Source organism: Nilaparvata lugens, chromosome 11 (assembly GCF_014356525.2).
Source record: "Nilaparvata lugens isolate BPH chromosome 11, ASM1435652v1, whole genome shotgun sequence".
Classification (NCBI taxonomy): domain Eukaryota; kingdom Metazoa; phylum Arthropoda; class Insecta; order Hemiptera; family Delphacidae; genus Nilaparvata; species Nilaparvata lugens.
In genome coordinates, this window is record NC_052514.1 from 28,328,631 (window position 1) to 28,343,597 (window position 14,967).

At 36.7% G+C, this 14,967-nt stretch overlaps 1 protein-coding gene across 1 annotated transcript in view; it reads right to left on the minus strand.

The window, feature by feature from the left end:
- The window catches only part of LOC111049092 (transmembrane protein 151A), a 119,145-nt gene that overhangs the window by 101,208 nt on the left and 2,970 nt on the right, over nucleotides 1–14,967 (minus strand). Inside the window, exon 2 of the mRNA XM_039438050.1 lies at nucleotides 13,127–13,236. Within this exon, the coding sequence (XP_039293984.1) occupies nucleotides 13,127–13,165 (39 nt within the window). The 5' untranslated portion in view covers nucleotides 13,166–13,236. The remainder of the gene's footprint in view (nucleotides 1–13,126; nucleotides 13,237–14,967) is intronic.

The window sequence follows — 14,967 nt, forward strand, 5'->3', positions numbered from 1 at the left end:
TAATTGTGAAAAGATACATAATACAACTGATAATGAATAATATTCACTTAAAATGGAAGAGGAATAGTATGATTTAATGTGAGAAAGGATCGAATATCAAATATGGATATTAGTAGAAAGTATTCAGTTGAGGTGCGTACAGATACACGCGCCGCGAACACGAGCAATCCACCCCTAATCAGCCGATGCAAAGCTTTTTATATCTGTATCTTACCGTTCCTGTAAAAATACAGATATAATCAGCCGATCAAAGGTGAATCGCCCATGTTTGCGGCGTGCACATCTGTACGCACCTATAGAAAGAGAAAGGGTAGAAAGAGAAATAGAGATAGAAAGAGAAATAAACATTTGAACATGCTGGATAGCTAGTGGAAAAATCACAGGGAAAATAATGATAATAACAGGGAAGAAGAGAAGAGAAAGAAGGAATGTGCACAATTGAGAAGAACTTATGAAACTGAACTATAGAATAAGAACTAGAACATCGTATTGTGATCTTGAATTAATCAAGGAAAGAAGAAGAAGGAAAGAAAAAGAAAGAGAAGAAGAAGAAGAAGAAGAAGAAGAAGAAGAAGACGAAGAAGAATAGAAAAGAATAATAATCATCATCGCAAAAATCACAACAGTTATAATAAATGTAATAATTACAACTATATTCTAGTAATCATAATAAATATAAGATTAAGAAGAGAAATTTTAAATAGGATTGAGCGGTGAAGTATGAAAAATATTATATAGTATTAGAAGTATAATATTAACTATTGGGAGTTTCAATAACGATAAAAGTAGTAAGTTGAGTACTGTAATATTTTAGTGATGAATGTCTAAGATAACGTTAAAAATGAAACACAGCCCCTATATAAGCATATGAACAGACTACTCACTCTTCTGTTCTATTAATAATTCTTTACACATGTCTTCCATTGTTCGAGCTGTGACAATGGTAGATGAGATCATTATGTACACCTAATATATGAAAGATTACAACCTATATAGTATCACCTATATAACGTATGTTAATTATCCAATTCATTTGAATTTCAGCATTTCGAAAATTATTAATTATGGGACTGATTTTGGTAAGAGATGTAATTAGTAAAAATAGAGATAATAATTTTCTTAATACCATCTGGAGTATAGCAGTTGCTCCATAGAGCGTAGTTTTAAGAATTAATATCAGGATAAATTATTAATGAGTATTAACAAATGTGAATTTCCTTAATTTGAAATAATTGCCGTATATACAATCATAAATAGCAGTGAAAAAATTCATTTATAGAACAGAGAGCCAGCTCATAAAAAATGCCAAGGTATATCTACTGTGAAATTTATTAATACGATTTTCCTATTATTGTAGTGAAGGGCACTTTAGTCATCGAATGCTGATTCAGTTTACCTTTAAATTTAGGAGGTCGGTCATCCTCTCGACTGTGTGGACCCTCTTGGACCCTCCCTCGCCGATACAGATCTTGATCCTCCCGTCAGATGACCAGACATTCCTATGCCCATGACGATCGGCCGCAGCGTTGAGGATCTTGAGACGCTCCGTAGTCAGATCCTCGCGAATCGTGACGCCGGAACCCTTGAGCTTCCTCTTAGCGTCGAAGATCATCTTCCTGGTCCGGTAGCTGCAGAGTCGAGCTATGATGGGTCGGTCCTTGGGTTTCGCTTGCCCTTGTTGAGGTGGGTGACGCCTTCCTACTCCATGAGAGTGGTTTGTGGGAGAGATTGGTTGCGGAAAGGTTTGATTGATTGATTGATTGAGTACTTTATTTATGTAGATTACAATATATACTGTCTTATACACTTATATACAATAGCTTACAATACAGCAAAGTTATAGATGAATTTACATTATATAGACTAAGAAAATAATTGTTGAACTGTATATGATATGAAAAAGCAATTTGTAATATAATAACTATAGATAATAATTATATTGTTATGCATCTACATAAATTGGCGGAGGTTTGGACATATCAATGTCCATTCTTTGGAAAGAATATTAAAAATATCCTCCCCACTAACTCTCTACCAAAACGTTAATTTCATTAATTAAAATAAGAGTTTATTCATTTAATAGAAATATTGTAAAAGTTTTAATTAATATGAATATCTAAGAGAAGAAGAACAGAAAGTTAATAAAGTAAAATAATTATATAGGTAGATAAGATCAAAGGAACTCAGGAAGTGAAAGTGCAAATTTTTAGTGAGAAAAATGAAGAACCCAAGACATAACCTATAAACTTGAGTGTTGATAGGAAATGACATTGGGTAATACGGCAAGGCAGAACATCCGAAAGGATCTCTCTGCCGATAAAAGCCATAAGAGTAAATAAATAATAGATCAAATAATTAATGATTGATTGATAAAATGAAGTATGCTGAAAGTAGATCAGGGTAATCAACTTTCAGTAATATACAGCAGTATGCAGTGAATAATTGAAATAACATGAGTTTATATAATATATATATATATACAATTCGTTCTATAACAGGTTTAAAGGTTTGTATTTGTGGGATGGGTGGGGGATGGTTGTCATGTGATCGTTCTAGGGCGGACAGTTTCAGTCATTTGTTCCAAAAGATGTTTTTTAAAGTCAGGATGAAGCTCGCTCGGCTCTCGATGGACCTGATAGAAACAGGAAGTGCATTCCATGCACGACAGGCACTGACTAAGAAGGATTTTGTGAAAATAGTAGTTCGATGATTGGGTATCCTTAAAGTACTTTCTCCGGTTCTAGTATGTGAAGCATCTATCCTCCTACCTTCGGAGACAAATTTGAAATCATCTTTAAAATAGTTCGGATTACCGTATTTCAAGATATCTCTAACAAGCTTGACTATTCGAAAAAGCCTCTGATCGGGAAGCTTTAATGTTGAACTAGCAATGTGGGCTGGGGTGATATGATCATGGCGTTGGAGAGAGTAGACGAAACGTAGACAATAATTTTGGCAACGCTGTAGTTTATCATTCAGAGTGACTTGCATATCGTTAAGAACAGAATTACAATACATTAAATGTGGGAAGATGAGAGATTGAACCAATAATAATTTAATGTTTCTAGGGAGAATATCGTGCATTTTCTTCAATGCATGCATGGCTGAGAATACCTTTTTACAAGTTTTGTTCACTTGTTCTGACCAGTCAAGAGTATTATTCATAATAATGCCTAAATTTTTAACTGAGCTACAGTAAGGAATGTCATTACCATCTACACTAATTTTGTGAATCGATTTATAGTCAATATTGTTTATAAGACGAGAATATCCAATTATAATGGGCTGTGCTTTGATGGGATTAAGCTTAAGGCCATTTTTCTTTGTCCATTCAACTATCGAATTGATATCCTGATTCATTATTCCAACTGTTTCGTTAATTTTTGTTATGGGACAGCTTAAATATATTTGAAGGTCGTCTGCATAAGTATGGAAACTGGAGAATTTGATAATGGAAGAAAGGTCATTAGCATACAAAGTGAAGAGGAGAGGGCCTAAAATTGAACCTTGTGGTACTCCATGCATAACGTTTTTCCAAGTAGACTTTTTGTCACCGACAGATACACATTGTTTCCTACCTAATAGATAGGATTTAAACCAAACTAACGAGTTGTGAATGAAACCAAGAATAGCCAACTTATTCAGAAGGACTGTATGATCAACAGTATCAAATGCTTTAGAAAAATCAAATAGGGTGAGGATGATGCATTTTCTTTGGTCCATAGCTAACCTTATATCATCAGTGACACGAAGCAGAGCTGTTTCAGTTGAATGGAATTTTCTAAAGCCTGATTGAAAGTTATGAAGCTTACTATTGTTGTCTAGAAATTTTACAACTTGAGCATGAATGAGTCTTTCTAGCACTTTGGACAATGCAGGTAAAATACTGATTGGTCTAAAATCCTCAACTTTATTGGGTGATGGAACTTTATTTAGAGGGCGAACCAGAGCAAACTTCCAGTTTTCAGGGAAAATGCCTTCTTCAATAGACTTGTTGAAAATGTATGTAATGGTTGGTAAAACAGCAAATAACATTTTCTTGATAAATTTAATAGGAATTTTGTCAACACCCGTAGCATTACTATGAATACGTTGAATTGCTCTGAAAGTGTCTTCTTCTGAGATTGGATGGGAATGAAATTGATCAGTAATTGGTAAATCTAAGTTTGTAACCTGCTCTTCAAGATCATCGATATGATTAGCAATGACAACTTCGTCGCGTTGGTTAGAGTGTGAAACGAAATGGTCATTTATATTGTTCAATGCTAAGTCAATTTGTGGATTCGATTTCTGCTTGCCAAGCCCGAATTCTCTTATTCCCTGCCAAAGTGATTTAGAGTCTTGTCTGTTGTTTGTCATAAACGAATTCAAGTACCTAATCTTTGAGTTCCGTAATTCCTGTTTAACTCTATTTCTAAGGCTCCTATACTCTATCAAACTGTCCAAGTCAAATGTCTTTTTAAATTTTCTATGTGCTTTGTCTCTACGTCCCATCATCTTAAGTATGTCTTCAGTCATCCACGGTACTCGTCGTTTTCTATTAATCCTCCTTGTCACATAAGGTGCATGTTTGTCATACAGAGTCAAAGTCCAATTCTCGAAAGTCTTGACCATGTCATCAACTGAGGGTAATGCTTCAATTTGATGCCATGGAGTCTGAGCCACATCAGTCAGGAAGGCGGCTTCATCAAAGTTTTTGAAGTCTCTATAAGTGATAATTTTCTGTTCTGGCTTGGGTATCTTATGGGAAAGTACACAGTAGATCAAATCATGTCTAGAAATAGCTGGGACTGAGATTTGGCCTGCTTGAACAACCTCATTGGGATCACTAACAATGAGAAGGTCAATGAGTGTGTCTGATTCATTAGTATGATGAGTTGGATCGAGAGGTAAAATAGTCATGTTTAGGCATTGGAAAATTGTAGTCAGTTGAAAGTAGTCAAAGTTCCGATTTGTCATGTTCAAGTCGGTGTTCATATCCCCCATAACTAGTATACGGTTATAACAAGGCATAAGAGAAAGCAAGGCACTTTCGAAATCTGTGAAATGACCTATTTTTGGTGGGCGATAACAGATACCAACGAGTAATTTATCAGTACTGGATAAGGATAATTCAAGTAGCATAAACTCTGGTCTTGAACAATACTCTTGTTTAGATGTGATTGAAACTTTTGTTTTGATACCATCTTTCACATAAATTGCTACACCCCCACAAGCTTATTTAATCTATCATTCCGGAAAAGATTATATCCAGGCAAAGCAACAAAATTTGATGGAATACTAGGCTTCAAAAATGATTCGGATATTCCGATTATATTGAAGTCCTGAAAACGAAAGATTGCTCTGAGTTCATCAATGTGATAGCTGAGGGATTGTACGTTGAGGTGAGCAGCCTTGAAAAGTTTTTTGAAAGAGTGGAGCTTATTTGCTAGAAACATACCTGCGTCATTATTACTATTATTGAAATAATCATACCTACTTGAGGGCGAGCGAGCTGACGTGTCAGTGAGAGGCATCATGGAAGCAGCAGACCAATCGTGAACCGACCTCAGAACGACACATGACGGGGAAAATGGGAATGGGACTGATAAAACTTAACCTAAATGAAAAAGTCTCTTGATTCGAGTGCATTCAGTATGCCTTGGCAGTTCGGCTCCCTTCACTATTTATAGCACTAGTTCAAAAAATTCACTAAACACAATAAGATGTAGATGTGTGGAGTTCCGGTGATGAATAATCCTAATGGTGAATAAGATGAAGATTGAGGAAGAACTTGTAGTGGGAGATCTAGTCCAAGTGGAGATAGAGCGAGTAGGTATCCGGTAGTGGAAGAATCGGGTCCAAGTGGAGGTAGAGCGAGATTCAGATTCAGATTCAGATTCAGATTCAGATTCCTTTATTCATGTCAGAGTCCAGCAGATAATCCAATGTGGTGGGCAGTTTGCAGTGGTAGATGCTGATGGTAGCGAGCAGGTGGGGGAGCGAGAGAGAGCCAGGGCGGCGGCAAGAGAGAGCGCGTGCAAGAAGTCACAGGAACCAGGTCTGAAAACAGGAAGAAAACTCCAGCAGAAACACAGCAGAAAAAAAATACAGAAAGTATATGAAAATCATTAAGAGGATAGACAATTAAAAGAGAGTGTACAGACCTACAGAGAGATGGAAAATAAGAACGAGAAATATGAATCAGTAGATTGATTTCAAATTGCAGTTGACGGTTGTTAGAGAGAAGAATGTGAAGAGAGGACTAAGCTGTGTGAGAATACACATAGATTATGTAAGATTATTGTCTAAAAAGGTGGATGAAGAGAGAGATATTAGAAGAAAGTAGTAAATATCCGGTGCATAAAATGAGATAGATAATAAGAAAATGAAATTGGAGGGATGAGAAAAACCGAAGGAAAGAGAGAGGGAGTGAGTAAGAGAGAGCGAAGGGATTGATACAGATAGCATAGAGTACAGTGTTAATGATCTGGTATAGAAATGAAGTAAGCATGTCTATATTATTAAAAATATACAGTATAACTAGTTTTGAGCATGAATTGAGCTAATTTGGAGGGAGGTCAGAATGAGAAGAGGTAGGAAGAGAAGAAATTATAGAAGTTACAGACAGGTAATACTGCATATAAGAAAACAGAATAACGGATATATAAATAGAATACGCGAATAGAAGGTTGGAATGTGACTATGGTGAAAATCACAATAGAAGTGCCAATCATAAGTTTACCGTCATTATTACGATGACTGTTATTTCTGTTATTGTTGTCAATTCCACGAAAAGTCAACTTGAATCCTGCTGTAAGTTTACTATACACACTAGTAATATACATGTGGAGACTGGATTCAGGCTTTGTTGATAAACAGAAATGGATTTAATAGATTATGGATTGACAATGAACTGAGATGAGGAAGAAGCGTTATAAACTCAGCAATTCGAAATAGGTTATAAATGTATTATTAAAGTGAACTTAGGTTTCTGAGCAATTTTCATAAAGGTGGGAGAGATTGAAAGATATATTGTATAAGAGAGAGATAAATAAGAAGGAAGAGGATTAGAAAGAGGGGGATAAGTGTCAGACAGAGAGAGAGGGAGTGAGAAATAAAAAAATATTGAGGGTTTATATCAGAATAGATTTCTTCATTTATATAAATAACAATATATGCTTGCTTATACCAGAGATGAACGATATAATAGTTTCGTTACTCTATGCTTATACGTTAATAAATATATTTTTAAAAATAGAGAAAACTTTTCAGAGAATTAACAAAGTATGAACTGAACATCATTATTAATGAATTTGAAGATGGAATAGAATTTGAAATTACTATGATTATGATACTGTCTCGTATCCACGTAAATTGGCAGAATTCTAACAACTTACCGTCCATTCTTGAAAAAGTATATTCAACAATATCCTTTCCATTCCATTAACACTCTACAGTGAGAGTTGGAGGGATGAGAAAGGGAAAGAGAAAGAGTGACAGAGAGAAGGCATATGTGAGAGGAAGAAGGATGAGAGGACCTGAGAGAAGTGGTGTGTATGAGAGAGAAGAGAGAAGAGGCGCTACATCGGTTCCAACAGCTGAAATTCATTGTTTGCCCCTCGATTCACTTTTTCCGTGCCAAATTGTTTTCTTCCGGACGCGGAATCACTTTTCTCCACTTTCCGGACCGCATTCCCTTGGGGATGTCTCTCTCTCTCTCCAACCATTCAAAGATCAAAGCACACTTGAACTGAACGAACCGGCTTTTCATTCTGCTATTCTGCAGGCGAAGCCACAATATTGAAATCTATTGCGATAAAATTGTTCTTTCATGTGGAAATTATTTGTATTCAAAACCGTACATAGCTCCACTCCGAATAATCATGCCATTATAAAGGTCTTGAAATTATTAGACAAATTTATTCAGAGAGCGGTGATGAAACTGTCATTGAATTCAGGATATTTATTTATTTACTTATTTATACATTGATAGATACATTATCATTCTCAACTACGAATGATTGGGAAAGGAACAACACAAGCCCAGAACTGTTCCTTTCATCCCAAATTTGGATGGCAATTGTCCAAAAATAGGTTATGTTTATCACTTCGTTGTCCGATATTAGATATGAGTCAATATTACTGTAAATCATATCGTGATTGATGAATCCCAGTTTTATATTTTGATAAAGTTTTAGAGCCAAACAAAGGATAACTATGATGAATCCCAGTTTTATATTTTGATAAAGTTTTAGAGCCAAAAAAGGATAACTATTAGTGCTATTGATAGAAGTAAATGCATAAAGGTTGGTGCTAAGCAGCTTTATTTTATTCATATATTCAATCATTCAGAATTATACAACTTACAGAAAAGTACCACAGGCTAAATTACGCCCAAAACGGTTCCAATTCTAATTCATACAACAGTCCAAATGTAGCTAGGTTATGTGTCACTTCAAAATTCTTCAATTACACACTCAATTCACAATCCATACACACAACAATCATCAAAAGCTTCCATTCTTTTCTCATCCTAATTTCAATGAGATGAGTTGAAAAAACTAATAATATCCGTTACACGAACTTTTCTTCGTTTTTAGCACTCATTAGAGTCGATTAAGTGTCCAGACAACATTAAGCTGGATTTCCACTCATCGGTATCAGAGTCAGTTACATAATACAGTACAGTGGAAATATTATTCCCATGAGTTCAAATGGCACTATTCCCACTCAGCCTGGCCAAACAGGTTTGGATAGTCCCATTGAAAAATTCATGGGAATAATATTCTCAATTTACCAGACACGTTCACTAATATGTGGGAGACAGCCTTAAATCGATAAATGTTTGAAATAAGCTGTATATTTTTATAGCTTTTTCCTTGAGAAACCATTCAATACAATGCATTTCTCATCATTTAAACCTATCTTTCAATGAAAAACAACAGTTGTGGTGAATGTCGCATTGAAGGCATTGTTCTAGGAATTGAAAAAAAAAACGCGCGACCTCCGATGGACAGTTCAGTTTAGTTGTTTATTTAGTGAATAATATTTAGTTTGAACTTCCACCTCCAATTTACTATAGTAAGATTTTAAAGTGCCAGACAATTATGAATTCTGTAGTGCTATACATCTTCAAATGAAGGAAATTACTCTTTCTCAAACTAGAAGAACCTGGGTGAAAGTTAATATCAACCACCCGTAGGACCTACTCTCTTCACAAACAACAATGTACATTTTTGGAAGTTCCACTACCTTTATAATGTACATAGTTTCTCCAAAAGTGTGGCAAAGATAAGCATCAACAGACATAACCATTAAGAAGATTGAACATGGCTGTAGAACAAGAGATAAGAGAGTGTAATTCGTTGCATGCAAATCGCCTTTTATTTCGAACGATTGGAGGAGCCTTGACCTTGTCTCGGAAGACAGAATCCTTGAAGATTAGGGGAAAGTTCATATTGCGAAGGGCGGATCAGGGTGCAGAAAATGTGGCTTGATGTAATCGTTAGCTGGAAACGGGGAAAAGGGTGGGGCAGGATTATTTAGGGGTGTCAGATGTTGGAAAGTTGGGAAGAGGGAAAGAAGAGGAGGAGGTGGAGGAGAAACCGGAATAGAAGGAAGAGGGGGATTTGAGTTACAAATAGAGTGAGGAGGTTAGTTGGATGAGGGAGGAAAGTACTAGAATAAATATTTGGGGGAAAAAGGAGGAGGAGAAACAGGAATAGGAGGAAGAGAAGGAGTGTTTGTTAGAGAGAGAGTGAGAAGGGTAGTTGGATAAGGAAGGAGAGTACATGAACAAATATTTGGGGGAGGAAAAAGAGGAGGAGGAGGACGAGGAGGAGGAGGAGAAGGAGGAGAAAGAGGAAGGAAAGTCGGGGAAGGAGAAGCTCGAGAAAAATGTATGAAGTAGAGGAAAACGATGAAGGAAGGGGAATCAATTACAGTAGTCGAGTTACAGTAAGAGGTGGAAAGAGGCGGAGTGAAAGGAGAATAACGATGAAAAAGAAGAAGAAATTGAGAATGAATAGAAGGAGAGGCTAGGGTGCAGAGCAAATTCAACGCAAAGGAGCAGAAGAAAAAACACCGAGAGAAACAGATATGGGAGAGGAAAAAGAAGAATAGGAGTGAATTACAGATAACTTGCTAGAGGGAGAAGAAGGAGAAAAATGGAGAACGGTGATGAAGTTAGTATTTCAATACAGTCATAAAAATAAAGATGAAAATAGAAAGTTGAGAAAGGTAGAGAGACAGAGGAAGATGAGAAATTATGAGCTGGTGAAGATATTAAGTGGAAGGAGGATAGAGAATTGCACAGGAGAAGCAAATATCAAAAAATTGGTGGAGAAATAGAAGTTGTAGAGAATAGGAGGTGTAGAGAACAGAGAATGATGTTTAGAGGAAGAAGAAGACGAATGAGAAAAAGAAAGAGAGAAGGCGGTGAAGGAGGAGGAGAAATTAAGATCAGAGAAAACTAAGAGCAGTTCATAGTAGTTGGAATGGGAGGAGATGGAGGAAAAGGAAGATTGATTGGTTGAGTGCTTTATTTATGTAGATTGAAATATAAACTCGCGCTTCGCGCTCGGTAGGGGGCTTTGCCCCCCGCACCCCAGTAGGGTGGGTTAGAAGACTCCGCGCTTCGCGCTCCGGCTGGGAGGCGGGCTTCGCCCGCCCAATCGTCTTTTATGACTGTATATTGTTGGGTAGCAATGTTGATATCGCCAGTTTTTATTATGTTCGGACTGTTAGTTTTGTTTAGGTAATCAATGCACTCATTCAAACTATTCAGGAAAATAGCGCTTCGCGCTCCAGCTGAGAGGCGGGCTACGCCCGCCCAATCGCCTTTTATGACTATATAGGGTTGGATAGCAGCCTCCGCGCTTCGCGCTCCGGCTGGAATGCGGGCTTCGCCCGCCCAATCGTCTTTTATGACTGTATAGTGTTGGGTAGCAGCCTCCGCGCTTCGCGCTCCGGCTGGGAGGCGGGCTTCGCCCGCACAATTGTCTTTTATGACTGTATAGGGTTGAATATAATACTTGATGTCATACAGAAATCAAATATCAGATTAACTATTGTCGCTATATATCGGTCACCTTCTTCTAATCTAACTATTTTCCTGAATAGTTTGAATGAGTGCATTGATTACCTAAACAGAACTAACAGTCCGAACATAATAATAACTGGCGATATCAACATTGATTTAAACCGAAACACCAACGTAACAAACGAATATTTTAATTTACTTTCTTCAAATGGTTTCAAATCTTTTATAAACAAGCCCACGCGAGAGTCAAACGGTTCCCAATCATGTATAGACCACTTTTTCTTTAAAAATAGTTCTTTTTCCAGTGATACAACAATTGGCTCGCTAATAAAAACAAGTGTAACTGATCACTATTTAACTTGCATGAATTTGGGCTTGTATGAAAATGTGAAAATGACACAACAAACAACAGATAACCAGGAATTTTTACACTATAATAATCTAAAAAAGAATTTAAAAAATTGCAATTGGTCGGATTTGGATGCATTAGTTGACTCGAGTATTGATGACGCGATCGATTACTTCATAAACAGATTAAATACAGAGATAAAAAAGGAAACTTATTTGAAACTAGTACCCCACAAACTTGTGGGATGGGTGAGGGATGGTTGTCATGTGATCGTTCTAGAGCTGGACAGTTTCAGTCAGAAGAGGATGAGAAGAAGGAGAAAGAAGAGAAGTTGAAGATGGATGAAGAAGAAGAGAAGCAGAATGAGCAGAAGGATGATAATGAGGATAGGAGAGGGTAGCAGTGGAGAAGTGAAAGCCATGGAGTAAAATAATGAAGAGGAGGAGAAGGAGGATGAGGAGGAGAAGGAAATGGAGAAAGGGGAGGAGGAGGAGGAGGAAATGGAGGATGAGGAGGAGAAGGAAATGGAGGAGGGGGAGGAGTAGAAGGAGGAGGAGGAGGAGTAGGGGGAGGAGGAGAAGGGGGAGGAGGAGGAGGAAATGGAGGATGAGGAGGAGAAGGAAATGGAGGAGGGGGAGGAGTAGAAGGAGGAGGAGGAGGAGGAGGAGGAGGAGGAGGAGGAGGAGGAGGAGGAGGATGAGGAGAAAGAGGAAGAGGAGGAGGATAGAGAAACAGTGAAGAAGAACCGTAGTAGATGATGAAGAAACAGGTAGTAATAGAGGATGAGAATGAGCAATGGCGAAGAAGGGGATGGTGAAGAAGGGGATGGTGAAGAAGGTGATTAGTTGGAGAAGAAGGGGGGTTGCGGTTGGAGCGTGAATCCCTCGAGAGGAGTGTTGATAAGGGTAGCATGTCAGAAGGGGGAAAATGCAGTACTTAAGTCCTTTATCTTGTAGCGGGTTGATTAGCCTATTTTGAACCAGTTAGGCAACACTAACTGAAGAAGGTGTTGGCATAAATGTGCAGGCATGAGCCTCAACAAGCAACTACAAATTCACATTCGGAAAATTTTACGGATCATTATAACTATAACCAATCAGAAATCACCAATTCTGCTGTAACTCCAATCACCATCATTTACATTCTTGATTTTCACTACTGTTATCCGTGGAAGATATTAATTAACGGAGCTTGTGTGTCTAATTTGATGCTGTTCAAATTAAGAGGTTTCTTCAATTTGTGTAAGCGGAAAATAATACGTGCAAGTAAGGCTAGTCGTATATTGAGACGCGACGCGACATGACGTGACCCGAGTCTGCTGGATGAGTTAATATCATATGATCATATCACAACGTTCATATTGAGACGCAGCTAGCACGTGTCAACATAACAGACTCAAGTAACGTCATGTCACGTCGCTTCGCGTCTCAATATACAAATGGACTAAGAGAGAAACAAGGGTAGAAGCTATAGAAGTTATTATAGTCCAACGTTGTTGACAGAACACCAATGCTATAGGAGCGACCCAACGTTAGTAGACTGACTACTAACTTTGGGAGTGACCAACCTTTCTGTCTTCTAACTTTTATTATAGCCTATGTGGTGTAGAGCTGTCTATAAACTATAAACAAAATTTGAAAATGGAGCCGTAGATTCTAGGTCACAGATTTGCAAAACAAATTGTATGTAATTTATTTTCATTCATTATTACAACAAATCAAAATAATTGAATCGGCAAATTCAATATCACTTACCTCTTCTTGTTCTTCTTGTTCCAGAGCGCTTGGGCTCATATTGAGCGTTCAGCATCACGATACACTTGTCAACAAATTTATCATGATTTAATCGTTATTTCACAATCGACCTGGAACAAAAAATAACAATAATTTCAGAACAATTCATACCAAGAAAGATCTCTGAAAGTATTTTTTCAAGCTAATGATTGAACCATTGATTCAAAAAATCAATTGGGAAAAAAATTGTTTGCTCAAAAAACTTACTCCTATTCCCATGCTATTTTCATCTTCAAGTCACAAGAAATTTGTGCCAAAAAGGAAATCCCGATCACAAAATCGAATCTACTACGGAGTTTTCCAGAGCTATTATACTCGCGCATAAGAAATGATTTATATCATTATTCGATTCGTAACTTATTCAAAAGGAAACAATTGTGAAGTGAACTGTTGAATAAATTACCGAATCATCAGCCCATCATCCCCCCATCGTAAATAAATGAAATACGAGTCCGGATTTCTCACAGATAATATAGTGGAGAATTTCTGGAATTCTTCCAAATGCTTTGAAACATGTAAACAAATATATTTTTCCTGACCTTGATTCAGTTCCCCATTCTCTGTTTTTCGTGATCTTGAGTTTTGTGCTTAGTCTTATATTTGAAGAAAATATCAGGACAAAGGAGTCAACACTGAAAGATAATTTTATCACTGAGCAAACCAACTGATCTTCTATTCTTCATTTCTGTCCTTTCCATTCTTCATCTTAAAAATATTCCCATCAATTCATAAGTTTTTCTTATTATCATCTGTATCATTATTCATCTGTGAAAAATGTTGAGGGCTGTATTAGACTACTTATGAATGAAAGACTCAATTCCGGTTCACAATTCAAGCTGGGAATGCATCTATGTTTTGTCGCCCTGTTTCTCTCTCATGACAATACAGGAACTTTATTTATAGCCATGTATGGCGATGGAGAGATTTATAGCCTTGAAGGATAATTCGAAAACTCAGAAAAACTCTACTTTGACGCATCCAAACCTATCACTGCAGTCATACTTTATACTTTTTACTTTTAACTTTGATTTTTCTGATATTGTAATGTATGATCTTTGATATTTATATGATCATCAAATCATTGAATTACAGTACTTCAATGTCAATGTTGATAATAATAATAATATAATAATGTCCCAATGTCGAAAGGCTTTCAATTGGTTAATATTAATATTTGGTTATATTGTTTATATTAATATTAACCAATATTGATACTAACTTTGATTTTAACTAGCCCCATAGTTAATATTAATATATTGGTCAATTTTATTATATAAAAACTGGATAGAAATCGGGGACTAACTACGATTAATACATAGCAATTTTCAGTGAAGCCTCATAGCCCATTACATCAAGTTCAATTCATTGTTCAATCATAATGGTGGTTTTTGTAGTCTATCGTTGGGGATGATAATTATTCCAATATTCCTGATTTTCGCATTTGTAAGATATGAAATCACTGTGAAAAAGAAGATCCCTGTCATTGTATAACTGTAATGATAAGTCTGAAACCGGGAAACTAATTATAATTCCTGATTTTGGCATTAGGAAGTTCTGAAATCACTACTCCAATAATTGAGTTCTCTCGTTATAGCCAGCACACATATTGAGCACTTGGACTAAATAATTATTTGAATAATTAAAGCTTCAATGTAGGGCAGTTCATGTGTATTAAATGCGATATATTGAGCCATGGCCTGATTTCACAATGCAGGTTTGACACCCTAATAGAAAGATGGGTGAAATTGTTAACATTCGCATCATTCAGTTCGATTCATTCTTGGCTAGACTGAGAGAAATAT